We start from the raw sequence: 24,817 nt of genomic DNA on the forward strand, positions 1-24,817 counted from the left end.
CATTCGAGGAACTACAGCTTTTGAATTCACTTCCGCCCACCCCCTTCCCCTTCCGAGGGAAGGGGGTGGGCTTGCCCACTGGGTGGACGTTTCTGCAACACAGAGATAGATAAAATACTGAGGGACGCATTTGCGCAAACTTGGACAATTGCGTCTGAGTGATAGTATGGACAATAATTATGAATTGGAGAACTTTGGGTGGACACTGTTACTTTTTCACTGTAAATAACTGCATTGTGAAAACCACTAAAATTCAGTAGGTGGCGCTAATGCACTATAAACTGTTTGCCACCCGCCATCAAACTCAAAAGAAGAAGACGAAGAAGAAGACCCCGCCCCGCCCTGTCAGCTGAGCTGACTGTCCGAGCCGAGCCCAGGCTAACCGGGGTGGGTCTGTCTGCTGACTGACCTGAGCCGCTCCAGTGGCAGAGGGAGGCCGAAGGGACCCGCTAGCTCAGCCTGTCACACACTCCACACTTCCCTGCTCTGCCTGGCAAGCTGACCGGCTGAGTCAGGCTGAGCCGGCCTCCAGACCTCCGCTTCCCGGACCCCTGCCCCCCTCCAGGCTGCCGCCCCTGACGGAGCTGAGCTGACCATGTCTCTGCTGGAGCTCGCCATGCAGGGGCTCTCTGTGGTCGGCTTCGTCCTGTTCACCGTGCTGTGGCTCATGCACTTCATATCCATCATCTATGTGTAAGTACTAAGCTAACAGCTAAGCTAACCAGCTAGCAGCAGTTCGGTCTGTTTATGAGCTATGTTGTCATCTGCCCTGAAGATAGCTCGCTAAGCTAACCAGTTTATTGTCATAATCTGTCTAGAAGCTAGCTCGCTAAACTAGCCAGCTTCTTGTCATATCTGTCTAGAAGCTAGCTCGCTAAGCTAACCAGCTTGTTGTCATGATGATTATGTCTGCCTGTGAGATAAAACCACGACATCTCTTGACTTGGGGGCTTTAGGCGGGGCTTTGTGTTTAAACCTCTGTTAGCCATATATAATATGACTGTTAGCTGTGGTGGGGCTATCTCATTAGCTAAATGTTACACCCATTCGGTTCTCTTCCTAGATTAAGCAAGCTAACCTCATTCATTTTTGTATTGTTAGCTGCCCTAGCTAGTTGAGGTCATAACAGTAGAACCAGATACATATCTGGAGACTGACTCACTCCACCTCCTTTCACAATGCAGTTTGAAGCCAAAATGGGCCAAAACTACTGTACCCGATTCTGCGCAGTGTGAGATCCCCGCCCCTCTGAACTTTTTTTTGAATCTAGCTGAGGCTGGTGCTAGCTTTGTGGACAGTGCATACTATTTATATACAGTCAATGATGTCTACCTCTGTAAATATGGCACTTTAACAGTGTTGTACAAGTTTACACTTCACAAGAGCTAGCTCAAAGTTCAGCTTGCGCAGATTAAAATTAACTAGTTCACGTTCATAGTTCACAATTTTGAACTTTGAACTAAGCTCACAGTCCCCAAAAAATGAGCAGTTCAGTTGATGAGCAGTTAATTACCCCCCCCCCCCATAATTTAGTGCATGAGGGCAAGTCAGCCAGAATTGAAAAGTAGGTCTTCTTCCACTTTATGGCTTTCAAAATAAAACTCTCATTGTAATGTTAACCTTATGAATTTTGAGTAGTGCTTTAAAGCCACAGTTTCACTCCATATGTAATCTTAACATCAGTATTTTTGATACAAGATTTGCTGTCTCATTCATTGAAATACCTTCAGTAGTAGTTTGCTATTCAGACTGTGCTCCTACTATAGCCTATATCGCAACTCTGTGGCGAGTATCAGAATCACTTTTGTTGCCACAGTATGCAAGATTACATACGAGGAATTTGTCTTAGTGTCATTATGCAGGTCATGTCAATATTCAGATAAAGAAATAGGAAAAACAACAAAAAGACAATCACAACATTGCAAGTGCAGTCCAATATACAATATATACACGAGTGGAGAAGTGTTCAGTAGGCATAAAATATTAATTGACATGAATTTACAGTCTGAGTTAAATAGATTAAATTAAATATGAGTTACAGTCTAAGCGGTGCATGATGAAGTTAGCAAGAGTAATCTAATGGTATAGAGTTCTGGTAGAAGAAGCAGCTGTACTTTAAGTGACGAGTGAGGCCCGGCGGCAAAGTGACGGCAAACGACGTTATGTTACATTACAGCCACCAAATGGAATGGAGTGTGGAACATGATTAACGTAACTTGCAAACTAGGGGCACTAATTCGCCAAACCTGCTTGCTTGCAGGCTACCCAATTTCTTCTGATTTTACTTTGTCACTAAGATTCTTGGGGGAAATGTAGTGGAGTAAAAGTATACATTTTATTTGGGCAATGTAGTGGAGTAAAAGTGAAATTTGACAGAAATATAAGTACTCAAGTAAAGTACTGAATCTGATACTCCAAAACAGTGCTTAAGTACTGTACTTAAGTATTAATACTTTGTTACGTTACACCACTGGCTGTCTGTCAGTGTTATCAAACTTCATTGGCTAAGACCAGTGTCCTAAGGTGCGTTGCAGTGGTGAAACAGATACAGGAAGTGACTGGAAGTTGAGCGTCTCTCTATTAGTTGATAGTCTCTGGTAGTGACGCAGTCACGCACCACAGGATTGTGGGCTGTGGGGCTGTGAGCGTAAACATACTAGCACATGCTGAGGACGAATAATGTCTGCGGTCTGGAAGTTTTTCGCTCTGAAAACCCCCCCCCGACATTCACGTTGCAGTATGCAATACTTGCGAGGGCGAAGTAATGCACAGAGGGTGCCGTGTTAAGTCATTCTGCACCACCAATTTAATTACACATTTGAAGAGTCGCCATCCAGAATTATACCAAGAATACCAGCAACAAGTTGCTAGCAAGCAGCCACAGAAGAAAGCAGTAGAAGCCGCAGCTGGTAGCTGGTAAACTTGAACTTGAACTTGAACTAGTGGGAGCACTCGAGAAAGCAAAGAGCTTTTCAAAGGACAGCGCCAAAGGCCAAGTCAATCACAAACAAGGTAATGCTCTTGATGACCAGCCCTTTTCCATCAAGATTTCACAACTTGCTACACCACATTGAACCGCGCTACAGCCTCCCAAGCGGGCGTTACTTTGCCGACACGTCCTCCCTCCCTGCTTTGTACCACACTTTGGCCACACATATCCACAAGTTGTTGGAAAGTGATGTGAATGACATTAGCTTCATGACGAATATATGGAGCTCAGACATAAGTCAAATGAGTATGCTAAGCCTTACGCTGGGGACAGACAGGGGCGGAAGCGCAGCCCCTGCGCTGCAAAGCGCATTCAGGCGCCTGGCTGTCTACACAAGGAGCACATTTCTCCGCGCCGGGCATCAAGCGGCTCTGCTTGTCTTCATCTTTTGTTTTCCCATATCTACCTCATTTTTATCATCGCTACGTTTATAACCTCATGAATGTATAACACAATGTGTTCATGACAACTGTTCATTCATGGCATGTCCACGTCTTGGGACACTGGGGTAAACACTGAATGAATGACCACAGTAGGACAAAGAGCGTTTGTTAACAACGTTGTTGTGTAGTTAGGTCTGTAGTCTCTCTCTCTCTCTCTGTCCCTCTCTCAGTCTGTTGTGCCGGATGACCACCTGAAACCCCACTTCAGATAGCAACGTCACTCCCACCTCTCTCTCTTTCGCTCACGGAAAAAATTAGGGATGCACGATATATCGACAATCATATCGTATGGGCCGATGTTAGTAATTTTTTTTACATATCGGCATCGGTTCGATGTTACAATGTTAATATCAGTTATCGGTATCAGCCAAATCTCACATTGAGAGGAAACAATGAGGTAAATCTATGATTTATGGGCTCTTCCCAATGTTTGGAAATAAAGAAATTGATTATTTTTTCAAATCCACAGTGTACATGTGTTTTACAGTATGTACAAAATTTGATGACCATAGAAATGTGTTTTTATACAGATCATATCGACATCGGTAAATATCGGTTATCGGCCATAACAGCAACGTTAATATCGGGTGTCGGTATCGGCCAAATTTTTTATATCGGTGCATCCCTAGAAAAAATAGAACAGACGCCGAACAGAAGCGCAGCAGAGCGGACAGTGTGGGCAGTGTGGACGGTCAGATCAGTTAACATGGGCGGCGAATGAAAACTGGCTACGCTTCCGCGTCCTGTGCGTTTTTGCCGTTACTGCTCAGTGGATTGGTAACCACTTTGAAATGAAACGAGCTGTGTTGCATGCACAAGAGTTTCCAGGCTCGCATAGTGGACCAGCCATAGTGGACCAGCCATAGTGGACCAGCCATAGCCAAGTGCGTTTGGTGGCATGTTTGCTAAGTGGAACATACCGAAAGAGAAAGTGGATGTCGTGCTTCGTGACAGCCCACGGAATATGAAGAAGGCAATGGACGACTGTGGTGTTGAAAGCCTGGGCTGTATGGCACAGGCACATACACTACACTACACAGCATACATGGGCAAAATCTCAATCCGGCCCCCAAGGTCCTCTGGCTCAAAGAAAAACAAAAGGACCCCCAAAAACGCAATAAAAGGCAGAATTATGTTTATAAATCTCATCTGCTACAGCCATTGGATTTGTATCAGGAGATTAACAAGAAATTACCAATCACAATGGGAGAGAGGGTTAAAAATAGGGAGACTCCCGTGAAAATCAGGATTGTTGGCAGGTATAATCTCCAATGTGTGGCCCTTTGCTTACTTGATGTAAGTCAGTATGGCCCTCTGGTGAAAAAAATGGCCCACCCCTGCACTACAGCTAGCCGGACACGATGGAATGTTAAGCCAGCGTAGCATCTCTGACTGTGTGGCTATTGGAAGGAAGATAGTCGGTGATTTCAGGCACTCTCCACTTGCCACCTCTCGGCCGAGAGCCATTCAGAAGGAGCTGCCCAACCTGGAACCCATTATGCTACAACAAGATGTCGTGACAAGATGGAATAGTACTTTTTATATGATGAAAACTCTACTGGATCAGAAGCGTGCACTTGCTATGTATGGTGCAGATTACGAGCTTCCCTCCTCTCTCAGTGCATACCAGTGGGGCCTCATTGAAAACATGGAAACGCTTCTCTCTCCATTCGAAGAGCTGACGAAAGAGAGGAGCTCACATTTGGCTACTACTGCTGACGTGATTTCCCACGTTGTGGCACTGAAACGTTTATTGAGCCAAGTGGCCGAAACAGATAGTGGTGTGTGTCCACACAGCAAAGAGCATTCTACTTAAAGCTGTGACAGACAGATTTTGCAGACATTTTCTCTGAGCCACTGTACTACTTGGCAACGATCCTGGTCCCAAGGCACAAAGCCCTCTATTTTGACACAGCAACCAAGCGAGAGGCTATAAATATGCTACAGAAGGAAGTGGAGACTAGGACGATTGAGCAACAGTGCCACCGAGACACCCGCCGCAGAACCCGACACTGTAGAACCCCAAGAAAAGAGGAAAAGAAAGTGATGGGGGTGGAGGTGGACCGTCGTTGAAGGACAAACATGTATGCAGAAATTGTGAAGGAAAACTCGGCCATGGGAACAGCAGGCAGGCCTGACAAGTGCAACGGGTGTGCAGGTATTGTCAGACCCAATCTTTTATTCAAATAATCAAGTCTGTTAAATTCCCTTGTGTAATCAAATTGTTATTAATCTATTATCTATCTATCTATCTATCTATCTATCTATCTATCTATCTATCTATCTATCTATCTATCTATCTATCTCTCTATCTCTCTATCTGTATGTTAATAATACTTTACTTTATTGCATTTAGCAGATGCTTTTGTCCAAAGCGACCTACAATAAAAAAAAATCAGGTTCAAGACACTGGTGCTGGCCTACCGGTCAGTTCACCGGTCAGCCCCGCTATATCTGCAATCTTTGGTCTGCTCTGAGCAGATGAGCAGGGCTACAGCTCAAACTCAAGGGGGCAGTGCCCTCTTCAGTTTGACCTCTAGCCCTGCTCATCCGCTCAGAGCAGAGTTCAACAAAGCTCTTAAGGGTAGGAGGTGGATCAAGTTATAATGTCCTGATTCCTGATAATTTACCAGACATGTGTAGTTAATCACTATATTTTCCCTATAGGCGCAGGGCTGTCTGAGTGAGCCTCCCATCGACCCAAGTGAGAGCCCACTGCAACATGTCCCACTTCCCCGCCGTGGCTCAAGCAGCACCCGAGTACCTCTCCGCTCTATGTACAAGTGTCAACAGCGAACGCCTCTTCTCCGCTGCATCAAATATTGTCGATGAAAGGAGAAATAGGATCCTATGCGAGAAAGCAGAAATGCTTCTCTTTGTTAAAAAAAAAACCTGCCTCTCTGCCCCATGAAGTAGGCCTAGACTACAGTGTCAGGCGGAAACATTGTTTCAGTCATGAAGTAGGCCTAGACTACAGTGTCAGGCGGAAACATTGTTTCAGTCATGAAGTAGGCCTAGACTACAGTGTCAGGTGGAAACATTGTTTCAGTCATGAAGTAGGCCTAGACTACAGTGTCAGGTGGAAACATTGTTTCAGTCATGAAGTAGGCCTAGACTACAGTGTCAGGCGGAAACATTGTTTCAGTCATGAAGTAGGCCTAGACTACAGTGTCAGGTGGAAACATTGTTTCAGTCATGAAGTAGGCCTAGACTACAGTGTCAGGTGGAAACATTGTTTCAGTCATGAAGTAGGCCTAGACTACAGTGTCAGGTGGAAACATTGTTTCAGTCATGAAGTAGGCCTAGACTACAGTGTCAGGTGGAAACATTGTTTCAGTCATGAAGTAGGCCTAGACTACAGTGTCAGGTGGAAACATTGTTTCAGTCATGAAGTAGACCTAGACTACAGTGTCAGGTGGAAACATTGTTTCAGTCATGAAGTAGGCCTAGACTACAGTGTCAGTTGGAAACATTGTTTCAGTCATGAAGTAGGCCTAGACTACAGTGTCAGGTGGAAACATTGTTTCAGTCATGAAGTAGGCCTAGACTACAGTGTCAGGTGGAAACATTGTTTCAGTCATGAAGTAGGCCTAGACTACAGTGTCAGGTGGAAACATTGTTTCAGTCATGAAGTAGGCTTAGACTACAGTGTCAGGTGGAAACATTGTTTCAGTCATGAAGTAGACCTAGACTACAGTGTCAGGTGGAAACATTGTTTCAGTCATGAAGTAGGCCTAGACTACAGTGTCAGGTGGAAACATTGTTTCAGTCATGAAGTAGGCCTAGACTACAGTGTCAGGTGGAAACATTGTTTCAGTGTTTATGACATTTACTTTGAGACTTTCTTTGCATTATATTATTATATTATTTTTGCAGTTTGATAGACCAGTGTTTCTGGTTGCCTATTTCAGTGTCTGGGACATTTACTTTAAGAAGACGATTACCATAAGTTGGGAAATGTGCAAAGAGTAAAGGTCCTTACACATCAAGAGCGATGCGAATATACTGCACGAAATTGCGATGCGAGTTTTGACCCACCTGTCAATCACAGCCACAGATGTGTACACGTCGGAAGCGAATTTCTGAAAAATCGACCGTGGTTCGAAAAAATAAACACCGCAATAACGCTCAGCGAAACTTCGCCGTTGGTATGCACGGTTGCATTGACTGATATAGGTTCGGGAAATATTATTGACATGCGAATTAATCGCATGAAAAAAACGCTCCCGATGTGTAAGGACCTTTAGAAAGTTTAGACTACAGTGTCTGTTATTGTCAGGAGTCAGGACAGGTTTCTGATATTTTTCGTTTAGCTATTTCATAGATGTGAGATGAAACTGAATTATTTTGCACTTTGTTGTTTGCACTTCAAAGGAGTTTAATTATGCAGTGTTTCTGTTTCAGTGTTTCAGACATTTGCTTTTGAGAACAAAATGTGTTGGGAAATGTGCAGACTACAGTGTCTGTTAAAAATTATTCTGTTTGTGAGAATATACTTGAACTTGAAACCAGTTTTACAATTTAATAGAGTCTGGTTGACATGAATATTGGCAAGTTTGGTTATTCATAAAACCTTGTCTGTCAGGATATTTTGATTTATGATCCTTATTTTGATTTATTTATGCTTGCTACTAGTTGTGAAAGTAGCCTAAAAAAAAGAAACCAACAATGTTAGTTGCTTGTGTTTTATTTTTTATTTTATTTTTTATGGTGGCCATGTAACTTGTTGAGGAAACAATGCAGTAAATCTGATTTATTATGGGCTTTTCCACAAGTTTTGGAAATAAAGAAACACATTACTTTTTCAAATAAACATTGTTTACATGTGTCTTTCAGTATCTACAAGATTTGATTATCATAGGAACTTTTTTTTTAATACAAATATCGACATCGGCAAATACTGGCTATCGGCCATAACACCGATATTAATATCGGTTATCGACATCGGCCAACATTTTCACATCGGTGCATCCCTAATTACAACATATGTGCACCGTCGCCATGTTTGTTGTTGATGACAACAGCAGCGGGGGTGAAAAGGCGTGACAATACAGTCTGCACGCGACCGTGGACCGTGGACAGGAATGTTTGACTCTCTACTGCCATCTAGTTGCTCAAAATCCATGGCAACGTGAAAGTCGCATGAAAGTATTTAGGTCTTGGAATACTTTTATAGAAGCCATGCGTGGGGGGCCATGGTCGTCGCCATGATAGCTAGGTTCCGTGGTTGTTGTTTTGTTTTTTGTTTTTTTTCCCTCTTGCTGTTGGGCACATATTGCTGTGAGCTAATCGTGTATGTGCGTTGGTTGGTGGGGTCCTCCTGCGGGGAGGGGAGTTGTGTTCCTGAGTGAGTTTGTTTGTGTTGATGTATGTATTTGTATTTCGTCTTCTTTGTAGATGTTTGTGGCTTATTGTGTTTTTCTTGTATGTTTAAATTAATTTCAACAATTTCAAACAATTTATTTGTTTGAAACTGACACATTTATTTCCGTATGAAAATGGAGTATAATTGGGCCTTAACCCCAACCCCCCTTCCCCTTCCCCCCCACAGCCGCCTCCATCTGAATGGGAAGAGGTCAGAGGTCACGGCGCCTTTTTCCAAGATGTTGGGCGTGTCGCTGCTGAAGCCGCTGAAGGGTGTCGACCCCAATCTCATCACCAACCTGGAAACCTTCTTTGCCCTGGATTACCCCAAGGTAAGATTTTTTTGTTGCTGCCTGTCATATGTTTTTAAATATGTATAACTTTGATTTATATATTAATCAACACTTCACAATCATATGTAAAAAAATAAAATAATGTAAAACTCATTACATATTTAGCTCAAAAAGCTTTGGCAGCACATTGAAATATTTTTTTTCTATTTGTTTTATGTATATGAATCAACCTGTGATCTCACAATCATGTATTCATTCAATTTATTCATTTTGGGAGCTGAAAAATGCTAAACTCTGAGCTTAACGAGCTGCCGTAACATGACTCCGCCCCCTCTGCCTCTGGGCATCCCCTCCCTCTCTCTCTGGCCCCGCCCTCTCTCTCTCCTCAGTATGAGCTGCTCCTCTGTGTTCAGGATCAGGACGATCCAGCTGTGGACGTCTGCAAGAAGCTGCTGGGCAAATACCCTGAGGTCGACGCCCGCCTCTTCATTGGTAACATTTGCCCTGTTCCTAAACTAGAAATGCTCATTTCTAGGGTGGAGACTCTGGAGATGATGCGCCATGGGCCCACTGTTTTTGGGTGTGACCAAACTCATGCCGAAATTCGGCACTGCATTCTGTCGGGTCCCCAGCAGCGCTGGGGAAAAAGATCTGTTTTGCTTGATAGACCTGTTTTCCGCGCAGCACTTGGGACTTGAGGAAATCGATATCTGGCCGTGATTTGTAGATCGTTTAATTAATTTGTAACGTTATGCGCAAGTTATTCATTTATATGCGTGAACGTTACATTAATAGTGGCCAGTTTTCGCCCAGTATGTATTTTTAGCAGCTCGTTATTAAATGCTGATGTCATGATAGTTTGTTAAATGTCAATGCGATTCACTTTAAGGCTATATTGATAGGCTAGTGAATGCTCAGACTATTGTCTTCCATGCATGAAATGGAGCCGTGTTGTCACAGTTTTGACAAGAATAACGTTCTGTTGCAGCAGTGAGCATTAAACACTGATTTGCAACTGTCCGTTTTGCACTGAAAACTGTGTACTCTTATTTATTTTACATTTCTTTCCTTTGTTCCCCAATATTTTTTGTAGGGGCAGCAATACGGTTAGATAACTTCAGGTTGTGTTAAATACAGTAGGTTTTATTTTTTATGCTGTAAAACTGCTTTCAAAAAATAAAACTAAAGATTTGTATCATAATTTCAATGTGTAATGTAGTTTTATTTAGGTTAAAATTGATTTTGTTTAATTCGTATCGGAAAAAAGTATCGTGCAGGAACCGGTATCGATACGGCCACGCCCACTTTGGCATCTGCGGCACCCCCTTTTGTTCAATCGCACAATAGCATGTCAGAAATGCCATTGCAGATGAGGCTGAGCAGTTTGGGGCCGCTTATGTGAATGGAAATGATTGATGAAAACTAGGATTCCTCCATGTCTACAGGAGGGAAGAAGGTGGGAATCAACCCCAAAATCAACAACCTGATGCCGGGTTATGAAGGAGCCAAGTATGAGCTGGTCTGGATCTGTGACAGCGGCATCAGAGGTGACTACACTACCACTACACTGTATACAGGCGAACTACCACTACACTGTATACAGGCGAACTACCACTACACTGTATACAGGCGAACTACCACTACACTGTATACAGGCAAACTACCACTACACTGTATACAGGCGAACTACCACTACACTGTATACAGGCGAACTACCACTACACTGTATACAGGCGAACTACCACTACACTTTATACAGGCAAACTACCACTACACTGTATACAGGCAAACTACCACTACACTGTATACAGGCAAACTACCACTACACTGTATACAGGCGAACTACCACTACACTGTATACAGGCAAACTACCACTACACTGTATACAGGCGAACTACCACTACACTGTATACAGGCGAACTACCACTACACTGTATACAGGCGAACTACCACTACACTGTATACAGGCGAACTACCACTACACTGTATACAGGCGAACTACCACTACACTGTATACAGGCAAACTACCACTACACTGTATACAGGCGAACTACCACTACACTGTATACAGGCAAACTACCACTACACTGTATACAGGCGAGCCTGTCCACCTGCGCCGCACACTCAATCAGAGTGTGAATTTAATTATAATTGTAAATGTAACATGAATTTGTTTCGTTCATCCCATAAAGTAGGCTATATAACATAGCTACACATCATAAAAATATTGACTTAGGGTGGCTATTTAAAAGGACATGTGTGGGAATTTAATTTGAGCCGATTACAATTCAAATTGTGTTTAGAGGGAGATCATTTCACCGGACTTGGTATCCGAGAGATTTTAATTTGTCTTGAGTTTTTTATTAATTTTAACGGTAAAAGTCTGGCAATTACCAGATAACGGAAACCCTGGACTCGAAGGCCGAGCTAAAGTCGTTCCTGTTTCTATGGCCAGCTGGTGCTCACTGAGCCCTTTACTTGGTCAGGATCTGTCTCTGTTTCGTATCGCTGACACAGTGGAGATACTAGTTTATATTCTCTGTTTAGGCTGAAATAACTATTTAGTCTGCATTGGCTTTTTGCTTCATTTCTCCAATGCTCTAAATATAATATACCGTAGTGTTGTTTTGAAGCAGTGCTGATGGGTGTGTCTGTGTGTCTTTCTGTCTGCCTGTGTGTCTCTGTGTCTCTCCCCCTCTCTCCCCAGTCAAACCTGACACCCTGACTGATATGGCCAATCAGATGACAGAGAGCGTGGGATTGGTTCACGGTCTGCCGTATGTCGCCGACCGGCCGGGCTTTGCCGCTACGCTGGAGCAGGTCAGGCTAACTGTGCTAACTGTACTAATTATGCTAACCATGCTAATGCTAGCTTAATAGATAATATACTGTACAGTTTGGTGGGCCAAATATTCTACGGTTAATGTTTTATCTACTGTTGTACTGTACTTTCAACGGGGAGCAAATTTAACTCTTTAAAATGAGTTGGGCTAATAATAATAATAATAATAATAATAGATGGGACTTATATAGCGCTTTTCCATAGCTCAAAGACGCTTTACAATAGGCTACACAAAAACTAAACACTGGGGGGGCGGGGGGTGACGTTAGTAAACATATAACGACAGAGATTACACTAAACACTGAGTACTATGTGGGGGGGGGGGGCGATAGTGGTGAGACAAGACAGTAGACAGAAGGCTCTTTCATACACAGATCACGCAAAAGTTGCCATTTAGGAGTCCCGTAAAGCGAGCCGCCTCGCCACAGAAATTGCTTTCACACGAGCCAAGCAGCACGGCCACATTACCGTGCTGCTCTGTACTTTCAGGTGAAATCCCCCGCTCCCGCATTGAAAGGCGAGCGGAGGGATTTCCTGCTCCTCCTAGCCCAAATGAATATTTTCATAGGTTAGTGTAGCCTATAGGCTACTGTATGATGAACAAATTCATTCAACAACAAGACTTCCCTCCTTCTCCTAGTCCGCTGAGCAGGGAGGATAGGTGCACTCGCATGGTGGGCGGGCAGATCGATATGGTGTCCTACTAAAATTGGAACGATACACGACCGCCCGCATATCAAACAGCTGCAGTCTGCATAACGTTCGTCGGGGGAATAGTATAGGCTATAAATGCACATGACTACTTAACGTTAACTAATGTCAACATCGTTTGAACATAAAGCCTAACCGCACGGAGCATTCCTCCTGGCGTCCCTGCAGTCATGATTGTATAGGCTACTTTTTTTTACTTTCACTACTGCACTTTCTTGATCACATGAGGTGATTTCCCCTGTCATTTTTTTTATGAATGAGCAGACCATTCGCACCTTTTCCGGCTCGCTGCGACGACCTTTCAAGTGGAGGTGGGTTGCCAGGTAACCCGGCGCTGTTACTACCTCCCGTCGCGGGACAAAAGGCGTAAAACAATTGTCCACCAAAGCGCATTCACGACTTTCACATCGGAGGCGCTAATCCTATTTTCCGTGCATTTTTCGGCTTTCATAGCCGGTGTGAAAGAGCCTAGTGACAGCACACAAGCAAGGATGGGGGGAGGGTGCAGAGGGACTAAGGGAAGGCGGTGGAAAAGAGATGGATTTTGAGGTGGGAGTGGAAGACTGTGAGGGACTCTGAGGTTCTGATTTCTTGGGGAAGGGCGTTCCAGAGTCTGGGAGCTGCCCGAGAGAAAGCTCTGTCCCCAAAGCTGCGGAGTTTGGACTTGGGGGTGGAAAGGAGGTCGGCTGAGGAGGATCTGAGGGACCCTCAGATCCTGTGTGTTCTTGGAGTGTGAGGTTAACGATGACCCTCATTACTTTGTTTTGGGCTTTTTGGCGCCTGTCTTTTGATTGTTTTGTTATACCACTGTACCAGGATATACAGGTGGAGTCAGTCATAGTGACATTGAACTAAAGACGTAGCTAAAGTCCTCATGGTCTTCTTGTCCAGGAACGTAGAAATTCTTGCCAAATACTTTGTCCTTGATTGAATCTTCCCGATGACAGAGAGGGCCACAGCTTCACTCGTCATACACTGATCCAATTGACTTCCCATAATAAAGCTTGTGCTTTTTCTTCTGCACCCTCTGCATTTACTGTAGCTCTGCTTCATGCTTGGAACCCTGAGTGCCACCAGGTGGCTAACCCTCGTAACAGAGGGCAGCATTTGTATTAATAAAACATAATGGAAGTAAATGCATCTGTTTATTTTAATTATGGATCATTACAATGCAATTCCAAATGCACTTTATTTTAAAAGTAGTCACACAGTGAGAAAAAAGGAATCATGTCTTGAAAGAAAGTGATAGAAGAGGCAGTCGCACACATCCAACACAATAAAGTATGTGCACCAAACACAGTAAACAGTCAAAAAGAAAGAAGGTCCACACACTGAGCTCTCGTTTACCTTTTAATTAGCCATCCAGACAGTGACGTTTCGAGCTAACGCTCTTCCTCAGACATGATGAACATTGACAAAAGTGATGCATCGATTCAAGATTCATCGATAATCGTTTTACCATCGCATCGTAGCCCTCCGAATCGGAATGGAATCAAAATGTGAGGTGTCTAGAGATTCCTACCCCTAATCCAAAGGTGGGAGAAACCATTTGTGTTTGAGGGGATGGGGGGTGTCTATATTATATATTGCTATGATTTAAAAGCATATATCGCGAACCACGGTGCAAACAAATGCAAACCAGAAAATACAAAAACTTTATATGCCCTCTCCCCATCAATGGAAATAAGTCTGAGACTTTATTGTGCCATCCTTGTGAATTTTTAAAGCTATGATGTATTTTGTATTGTTGCTTTTTCTATCGTCGACACCCGGACAGTCCCTTAGCTTGTTCATCAGGTCAATTTGGGAATTTTATTTATTTTCAGTGCCCAGACCCTGGAAATTGGGATTGTCTTTATGCTAAAGATCCTGTGATCTGTGATTTTCATGTGATTTTTATTGATTTATATGTACCACAATTTTGTAATTGTAACTGTTGTATATGCTGTAATCAGGGTGTCCTTGAAAAAGAGAGCTTGCTGGTTCTCCATAGATAAATAAAGGGTAACAGAAAGGCTAACAGAAGCTAATTGTGTGCTCTCAGGTGTATTTCGGGACATCTCACCCGCGCTCCTACATCTCGGCTAACGTGATGGGGATAAAGTGCGTCACCGGCATGTCATGTCTGATGAGGAAGGAAGTGCTGGACCAGGCTGGCGGATTGGTCGCCTTCGCCCAATACATCGCTGAGGATTACTTTATGGCTAAAGCCATCGCCGACAGGTTAGCACTCTACGATAGCGGTTAGCGTTAGGATTACTTCATGACTAAAGCCATCGTCGACAGGTTAGCATGCCAGCATAGCAGTTAGCATTAGGATTACTTCATGACTAAAGCCATCGTCGACAGATTAGCACGCCAGCATAGTGGTTAGAGTTAGCGGTTAAAAAAGTGTTTTTAGGATTATTTTAACAGTTTGATAAGATGTGTGTAAGTTTAAAAACAATTATAGTTTAATAGGTTAACAGTTGTGTTTTAGATACCCTTTTTACTCCCAACTTAGTAGGGCTGAGTCGAATACTCGCATGAAATTAGTATCCGGTACAGATAATATACTTTTTACAAGTACGAGTTTCATCCGCGTACAATGTGTCAATATCCGTACTCATGATTACGGCTGGATATTGTTTAATAAATGACGATACCAGACAGTGAGACAGACAGACAGTGAGAGAGAGACAGACAGACAGGCACACAGGGAGACAGACAGTCAGTCAGGCAGACAGACAGTGAGACAGTCAGTCAGGTAGACAGACGGTGTGCAGCTTGAGAGAAAACCATTTTGAAATACTAATATACCACACACAAAAAACACAATTTTATTGTTTTTTTAATTGAGTCCCACCACTAATATTAAAGCCCCATTCAGCAACTTTTCCAAGTTTTGCTATTGGAGAAACTGCGCCCTCTGCGTGCAATAGTATCGATAACGATATCGCCGTTCAAAGTCAACAAAACACAGCGCCAGAAAGCTCTATGTACATGTTGGGACATCGGGTACTCACCACGTGATGAAATAATAATCCATAGTTCCGTGAAACATCATTTTCGTAGCAAATCCGAATCGAGTTACTCCCTGTTTCCAGGAACACAACGCTGCCGCTGTAGAGCGCATGCGCGCATCTTGCCACGGGACGTGGCAGACAAACTGCTTAGTCCCAGGGCTCGCCAATGGAGGGCGGTGTGGGATAAATAAAGGCGAGAGTCTCCCTATTACAAGTCAATCTACCATGTCCTATGACTAAATAATCTTATATTACAGTAAAAAAAAAAAAAAAAATTACAGATTGGGGCTTTAAGATTAGATTTATTTTTATTTCTCTCTCTTTATTTCTCTCTATTCATTTCTCTCTCCTCAGAGGCTGGAAGTTCTCCATGGCAACACAGGTGGCGCTCCAGAACTCTGGATCTTATTCCATTGGCCAGTTCCAGTCCCGAATGATCAGGTGACCAGCTCTCTCTCTTGTGGCTTGTGCTATTCTTATATGGCTAGTGAAAAATGCATGTGGCCAGTAGGGTTCTGGATTTTTGGTTCATTTTACTTTCGATTAACTGACACCCTTAATCAGTTAATAATTGGTTAATAAAAAAAATGACGTGTGTGTGTGTGACTTGACGTGTGTGTGTGTCTTGACGTGTGTGTGTGTGTCTGTGCAGGTGGGCTAAGCTGAGGATCAACATGCTGCCTCTGACCGTGGTGGAGCCGATCTCTGAGTGTTTCCTGGCCAGTTTGATCATCGGCTGGGCCGCGCACCATGTGTTCAGGTAAACCAGCCCAGGGTTTTCCATAAGCACCGGCTGCTGACTAATTAGCCATTCATTAAACAATTTCCAGCTGACTACTTTTGTTACCGTCACTTTAAATCTCTGGCATCAGCAGCTCAGCTCGCAGCCCCCTCTTTTCTCTGTGTCACTGACAATGTTACGTCATCACACTCGGCACGCGTGTGCCAATGTTTTGATTTTGCGCGACGCACAACTTATAGACGGTTTTAACTTGACAACAATAACCATCACAACCCACCTGAATATCCGGTTTACTTCCTGTATACATAGCTGAGCGCAGGCTGATATTCGGCTCATATTAGATGTTAACGTTAGGCCGTGTCTCCGACAGATACATTAACAAGTTAACTGTTAGCCTATTTCGGTCTTTATGTATTGTAGTAGTTAGTAGTTGTTGTTGTTGTTGTTGATAATAGTTGCCATAACAACCACCCCTGTCGGAAAGACGTGCACACGCTGGGAAGCGTTGTTGTCCGGTCCGGAGCTAGCCTGAGAGGCTAATAAAAGCTTCATGTTACAGAGTAAGCTGACTATCAGTACGTTATTGCACGCATAGGCCTATCTTTACATTAAAAAAAAAGAAAATAGAAGTAGGCTATGTCAGTGTTTTCCCCTGAACAGCTGAGAAAGTGGACACCACGGGACGCGGTTCGCGATCTTAAAGGGATACACACACAAATGAGGGATATAGACGCAAATGCTGCATCAGGTATCAATGGGTTAAGTAGGTGATGTCTTACCTGAGGGGTAGAGAAGAAGTGGTGTACGTAAACACAAGTGCCCTACACATATTGGCAGGTGCACTCATACAATGCCACTTTGATGATGCCTGTACCTCCTGGTACACGAGAATCACCAAGACCCTCAAAAAGAAACTCCAGACGTCACAGAACAAATCAGTTAGGCTGATGTTATCGCTTCATCCCAGAACTCACCTTCTCCCTGCCCACTTTTTTAGCCTCAAGTTGCTCAGAGTGGAGGAAAGAGTTACACATAAGAATGTGTATTATGGTCCACAGGATTTTACATCATGTGATACCAAAGTACCTTCAAAACTATTTCTCCAGTGTTAGTGATGTACACAGTTATTCCACCAGAGGGAGCTCCACTAACCTTGTACCCATAAAATAAAAAAGCTGTATGGGGAAAAATTTGTTTTTATATTCAGCAGCTGTAATGTGGAATGAATTACCTGACAGCCTGACGTTGATTAACTCCATCATTAAATTCAAGTCCACCTTAAAAAGCTGGCTGCATAATAGTTGGTCCTAAGTTTTTTAACCCCTCTTACTACGTACTTGTCTCCTGTAATTTTGTGTTTTAATTATGTTGGCTTTCTTTTAAGCTGTATGTGTGTGTGTTTTTACTGTTGGGACCACAATGGAAATAAGCTCACAGGCTTTCTTGTGCCTTGTCCTTTTGACAGATGTGTGCTGTTGTGTTGTTTTGTTTATGTGCAAGCATATTTGTCAATAAAGATCTCAATCAATCAATCAATCAAATGTGTGTGTGTGTGTGTGTGTGTGTGCGCGCGCGCGTGCGTATGTGTGTGTGTGTGCGTGTAGGTGGGACATCATGGTCTTCTTCATGTGTCACTGTCTGGCCTGGTTCATTGCCGACTACATCCAGCTGACAGGAGTGCAGGTAAAACTCACAGCTCATGGATATGTAAACATTCAGAGCTCATTCATATGTGATGAGCAGGTAAAACTCACAGTGCATTAATATGTAATGAGCAGGTAAACTTTCAGAGCTCATTCATATGTAATGAGCAGGTAAAACTCAACAGTCAGAGCTCATTAATATGTAATCAGCAGGTAACATTCAGAGCTCATTCATATGTAATGAGCAGGTAACAGGCACAGCTCAATATGTAATGAGCAGGTAACATTCAGAGCTCATTCATATGTAATGAGCAGGTAACAGGCACAGCTCAATATGTAATGAGCAGGTAACATTCAGAGCTCATTCATATGTAATGAGCAGGTAAAACTCACAGTGCATTAATATGTAATGAGCAGGTAACATTCAGAGCTCATTCAATGAGCAGGTAACAGGCACAGCTCAATATGTAATGAGCAGGTAACATTCAGAGCTCATTCATATGTAATGAGCAGGTAAAACTCACAGTGCATTAATATGTAATGAGCAGGTAACAGGCACAGCTCAATATGTAATGAGCAGGTAACATTCAGAGCTCATTCATATGTAATGAGCAGGTAACAGGCACAGCTCAATATGTAATGAGCAGGTAACATTCAGAGTTCATTATATGTAATCAAGTAACACCCAGAGCTCATTAATATGTAATGATCAGGCAACATCCAGAGCTCATTAATATGTAATGATCAGGTAAACTTCACATTCTATTTATTTGTAATGATCAGGTAAACTTCACATTCCATTCATTTGTAATGAGCAGGTAAACTTCACATTCCATTAATTTGTAATGAGCAGTTAACATTCAGAGCTCATTAATATGTAATGAGCAGTTAACATTCAGAATAGGTTGGGCCAGAGCCGTATAATAGAAGAGTTCCGACATCTCCATTCACTCCAATGGACCAGTTGTTTTCCAGGAAGTAGAAAGTGGAACTCTTCAGTAAAAAAAGCAGCACTGTCGAGTTGCATCAAAATAGACAGTTTGTGTTGCACTTTGAAAGGGTTTTTCATCCCTTGAAATGAATCAAATTGTACATTATCAGCTTTATTTTAGCATGCAAAAGTAGTGCAAGACCCATTCCTGGCTGTTCATTGGCTAATGATTCTTGCATTTTGGTCCTCCGCTGACGCCACTCTCTTACTAGAGGACACTAGGTTGGGCGATATATCGAATATACTCGATGTTCAGCCTAAGCAGCCGACAGTGTGCAAGCAATCCCTCTGTCGGCTGGCTTTGCTTTCATGCACGCTCACTCGACCAAACTCTCTCAACTGGGGGGGGGGGGGGGGGGGAACGTCCCTCCTCCCGGCTTTCCGCTGGGCCACAGCCCACGATCAATCTCAGGTCTGCAACCACACCTCTCCTTCAGCCCACGATCAATCTCAGGTCTGCAACCACACCTCTCCTTCAGCCCACGATCAATCTCAGGTCTGCAACCACACCTCTCCTTCAGCCCACGATCAATCTCAGGTCTGCAACCACACCTCTCCTTCAGCCCACGATCAATCTCAGGTCTGCAACCACACCTCTCCTTCAGCCCACGATCAATCTCAGGTCTGCAACCACACCTCTCCTTCAGCCCACGATCAATCTCAGGTCTGCAACCACACCTCTCCTTCAGGACGATTTGACATCTACAATACCAGCTCCGTGTCGTTACATTTACACGATAAGCAGAACATGGAAGCATGGTAAGAGAGGAGGTGCCCGGACTCTGTTCAAGAAGACGCCTTTTAGGCAACCACTTCCATCCATCATGCTTGGCAATGTCCAGAGCATACGCAAGAAAGCTGATGAACTCGGAGCTTGTGTGCAGTACCTCAGAAACCTGGCTCACAGAGGACGACCACGACTTGGCTGTTGAGCTGGAGGGCTTCACCTTGGTGAGGGCGGACCGCAACACAAACTCTGGTCAGAGCAAATGAGGCAGTGTATGTGCTCTTATCAACAACAAGTACTGTAATCCTGCTCACATCACAGTAAAGCACAGCATAATGCACAAAGGACATTTAACTTTTGGCAAACCCTACTACCTCCCCCGCAAGATACATCAGTTCTGTCTTTTCATCATCTATATTGCGCCCTCAGCAGACATCACTATTCACGAGTTTCCTGGTGAGACAATGACACCCTCCTTCCCTGTTTGCAGCTGTCGGTTGCCTGTTTCCGCCCAGGACCGTTCATAGCGAAAGAGACTGAAAATAATCATAATTATTGTGACTTTGTACCTACCTATGTCTTGTAATGTTGCCCCCAGCACAATAATTTCACACATGCATAATTGTACAACGGAGTGACAATATCTTCAATCTTGAAAGAGAGAGACCGCTAAAGCTCCGTTCATTGACCAAATAATAATTGTTCCGGTTTGGACGTTTAGCCTTCAAAATAAAAGCAGCCGCTATGCAACCACATACTATTTTTAGCCATTTCGGCTAAAAATAAGCCCGTACAGTACGAGTGAATTTACATTCACCTCGTTTTTGTGAAATATCGCCGCTATGCAACCACACAACGTTACTATTTTTAGCCATTTCGGATAAAATAAGTCAAACGTTCCCACTCTTTGACAGCGGCGTGCACCTACTTGCTAGTGAAAAAAATTTAAACAGGAAGTTGATAACCGGCAACCACTGAGAATCATGGGAAACGTAGGTCCTGGAAGGTCCGAAGCGGCCAAGTTAATACTCAGCGATTTTAATCTGTGCAGTCTGACTGAACTTTTACCAGCATACCATCAATATGTGACATGCCCTATGCGGGGGGGGACACCTGCCTCGACCGCTGTTATGGGCCCATGGAGAGGTCCTACTATGCTCAGGCTCTATCAGGGCTGTTATGGGACCATGGAGAGGGCCTACTATGCTCAGGCTCTATCAGGGCTGTTATGGGACCATGGAGAGGGCCTACTATGCTCCGGCTCTATCAGGGCTGTTATGGGACCATGGAGAGGGCCTACTATGCTCAGGCTCTATCAGGGCTGTTATGGGACCATGGAGAGGGCCTACTATGCTCAGGCTCTATCAGGGCTGTTATGGGCCCATGGAGAGGGCCTACGATGCTAAGGCTCTATCAGGGCTGTTATGGGCCCATGGAGAGGGCCTACTATGCTCAGGCTCTATCAGGGCTGTTATGGGACCATGGAGAGGGCCTACTATGCTCAGGCTCTATCAGGGCTGTTATGGGACCATGGAGAGGGCCTACTATGCTAAGGCTCTATCAGGGCTGTTATGGGCCCATGGAGAGGGCCTACGATGCTAAGGCTCTATCAGGGCTGTTATGGGCCCATGGAGAGGGCCTACTATGCTCAGGCTCTATCAGGGCTGTTATGGGCCCATGGAGAGGGCCTACTATGCTAAGGCTCTATCAGGGCTGTTATGGGCCCATGGAGAGGGCCTACGATGCTAAGGCTCTATCAGGGCTGTTATGGGCCCATGGAGAGGGCCTACTATGCTCAGGCTCTATCAGGGCTGTTATGGGACCATGGAGAGGGCCTACTATGCTAAGGCTCTATCAGGGCTGTTATGGGCCCATGGAGAGGGCCTACGATGCTAAGGCTCTATCAGGGCTGTTATGGGACCATGGAGAGGGCCTACTATGCTAAGGCTCTATCAGGGCTGTTATGGGCCCATGGAGAAGGCCTACTATGCTCAGGCTCTATCAGGGCTGTTATGGGCCCATGGAGAGGGCCTACTATGCTCAGGCTCTATCAGGGCTGTTATGGGCCCATGGAGAGGGCCTACAATGCTAAGGCTCTATCAGGGCTGTTATGGGACCATAGAGAGGGCCTACAATGCTAAGGCTCTATCAGGGCTGTTATGGGCCCATGGAGAGGGCCTACAATGCTAAGGCTCTATCAGGGCTGTTATGGGACCATGGAGAGGGCCTACAATGCTCAGGCTCCATCAGGGCTGTTATGGGCCCATGGAGAGGGCCTACTATGCTCAGGCTCCATCAGGGCTGTTATGGGACCATGGAGAGGGCCTACTATGCTCAGGCTCCATCAGGGCTGTTATGGGCCCATGGAGAGGGCCTACGATGCTAAGGCTCTATCAGGGATGTTATGGGACCATGGAGAAGGCCTACAATGCTAAGGCTCTATCAGGGCTGTTATGGGACCATGGAGAGGGCCTACTATGCTCAGGCTCTATCAGGGCTGTTATGGGACAATGGAGAGGGCCTACTATGCTCAGGCTCTATCAGGGCTGTTATGGGACAATGGAGAGGGCCTACTATGCTCAGGCTCTATCAGGGCTGTTATGGGACCATGGAGAGGGCCTACTATGCTCAGGCTCTATCAGGGCTGTTATGGGACCATGGAGAAGGCCTACGATGCTAAGGCTCTATCAGGGCTGTTATGGGACCATGGAGAGGGCCTACTATGCTCAGGCTCTATCAGGGCTCTTATGGGACCATGGAGAGGGCCTACTATGCTCAGGCTCTATCAGGGCTGGGGATCTCAGACCACAGCATGATTCAGCTCATGTCTGCCTACCAACCACGGCTGTGTGGGGAAAAGGCACGTCAAAATGAAGTCAAGCGCTGGACGAGTGAGGCGACCGCCGCCTTGAGTGACTGTTTACACAGCATGGAGTGGGAGGTCATAATGGACTTGCATGAGGATATATATATATATATATATATATATATATAAGAAAGTCCACTTTTAACAAAGCCTTAAACATGTTAAACATAGTCTAAATTAATTGGATAATGCGAAATAATTATAAATAATAATTGCCTACTCACACAATGTGCCTGGGTAGTTTTAGTCCCTGCTTTGTCGGGGTTCCAGGGCTGTGGACCTGATACCATACGGCAGCGATACTCAACTTGCGGCCTGGGGGCCAGATGCGGCCCGCGACAGGGTGCAGAGTGGCCCCCCGACCATTTTAGAATAATTTCACGTTAGTTTTTATTGTGAATTACAATCTAATTCACAATAAAAACTAACATGAAATAAAGTTTGACTTAGCTCCAGCTAAATTGTCGAATACCGCCGTCTGCTCGCTACCCAGGCACTTATGTAGCCTATGTACTTAACCTAACTAACTATCCGGTGTGCACAACATTGTCAGACTAAGCTTCAGCTGACACCACAAAAACCTACAATCCGCTACAGAAAAATGTATATTGTTTGTTTATTAGCTGGTCCCTGGCCTCCTATCATTTCACGAAAGTGGCCCCCGGGCAAAGCAAGTTGAGTATCCCCGCCATACGGTGACGTGAAAACACTGCAGACGACTGATTGGTCAGGCAGAATCGTGTCTACTGTCGTGTCTGTCAATGCTGGATACAAGTTTAGTGAGACTTACCGTCTCTTCTGTTATTTCCAACAGTCTTTTGTGTTGCTGCCTTCGGCTCTGGTGAAATCAAATCGATTTCCTTGCTCAGCCTTAACATGACGGTGGTTTTCAATGACTAATTAATATGTAATGAGGAGGTAAAACCCACAGCTCATTCATATAATGAGCAGGTAACATTCAGAGCTTATTAATATGTAAAGAGCAGGTAAAATTCAGAGCTCATGAATATGTAATGAGTAGATAACGGTCAAAGCTCACAGCCTGCTTTGCTAAATTGTTAAACTGTGTGGCTATGCTAACATACTGTTAAACTGTGCTGCTATGCTAACGTATTGTTAAACTGTTTTACAAGGTGGTAATCTGAGCTTCAGCAAAATGGACTTGGCAGTAGCCTGGTTTATCAGAGTCTAACATCTTGTTAAACTGTGTTACAGGGTGGTAATCTGACCTTTAGTAAGCTCGACTTTGCAGTAGCCTGGTTTATCAGAGAGTCGATGGCGGTTCAGATCTTCCTCTCGGCTCTCTGGGACCCGACTATCAGCTGGAGGACCGGTCGCTACCGGTTACGCTGCGGCGGCACCGCTGAGGAGATCCTGGACGTGTGACGTCGCCATGACAACCGACAGGGAAAAGAGCGGGAATCAAGATATGGACATTTTCTGATTTTTATTTTTATTATTATTATTTTTAAAGATTGATTGCCTTGTTTTAATGTGTGTGTGTGTGTGTGTGTGTGTATTTATGTTACGCTGGTGCTCTTAAAATGTAAACAAAGTGCAAACGAGCCAATGAGAAAGCAAGAAAGTGTTAGAAAGTTTATAAATCCTCTTTTCTTTTTCCCCACCACAGCGGGAAAACAATGAGCCAATGATGGGAGAGTTGGCTGATTCTTTTTTTTTCTTTTTTGTGTGCGCGAAGCTTTAACATAAAGTTTTGTCACTGGCAAACAGAATCGCAAATGACGTCAAAGTCTCCGTAGAAACTAAACAAAAAACAAAACAACAACAATCTACCAATGAGGTGAGGCTTGAAATGTATTATTTTCAAAGTAAACTCAATTTCTGTGAGAATTTGCCTGAGTTTAAAATATTTATTGTATTTATGAAATAACAATTTTTGTCGTTTTGTTCTAACTTGTTTTTATTATTTAGATTTGTTTTGTTTTTTACTCAATTCACTTCACTTTTTCTTTCTCTCTTTTTTGGTAAATTATTTAATTTCAGTCAAATCGCCTCATCGTCTGATTTTTATTCTTATTCTATGTATATATATATATATATATATATATATATATATATATATATATATATATATATATATTCCAAAACATGTTTTATAATTTCTTTGCCAAGTTTGGCGAAAACAGCCTCAACATTTCAGTGTCAAGAAAAGAAAAGTGGGACTAAACAAGGAAAACAGA

The 24,817-nt window shown here is 43.9% G+C and overlaps 1 protein-coding gene across 1 annotated transcript; it reads left to right on the top strand.

The window, feature by feature from the left end:
- The first annotated feature begins 378 nt into the window (after positions 1-378).
- ugcg (UDP-glucose ceramide glucosyltransferase) lies at positions 379-24,641 on the top strand. The gene is made up of 10 exons (XM_083640916.1): positions 379-693; positions 8,984-9,128; positions 9,479-9,581; positions 10,535-10,636; positions 11,797-11,909; positions 14,687-14,865; positions 16,002-16,088; positions 16,300-16,407; positions 17,994-18,072; positions 23,832-24,641. The coding sequence occupies exons 1-10, from the start codon at positions 596-598 to the stop codon at positions 24,000-24,002; spliced, it is 1,185 nt and encodes a 394-aa protein (XP_083497042.1). The 5' UTR covers positions 379-595; the 3' UTR covers positions 24,003-24,641.
- The last annotated feature ends 176 nt before the right edge of the window (positions 24,642-24,817 follow it).

This window comes from Poromitra crassiceps (genome assembly GCF_964638095.1).
Source record: "Poromitra crassiceps genome assembly, chromosome: 8".
NCBI lineage: Eukaryota > Metazoa > Chordata > Actinopteri > Beryciformes > Melamphaidae > Poromitra > Poromitra crassiceps.

Bases quoted from the DNA above. Each gene is read 5' to 3' on its own strand.
- ugcg (XM_083640916.1), top strand. From the start codon at position 596: ATGTCTCTGCTGGAGCTCGCCATGCAGGGGCTCTCTGTGGTCGGCTTC. The intron at 9,582-10,534 runs GTAACATTTGCC...CCATGTCTACAG, and splicing joins CGACGCCCGCCTCTTCATTG to GAGGGAAGAAGGTGGGAATC. The intron at 11,910-14,686 runs GTCAGGCTAACT...GTGTGCTCTCAG, and splicing joins TTGCCGCTACGCTGGAGCAG to GTGTATTTCGGGACATCTCA.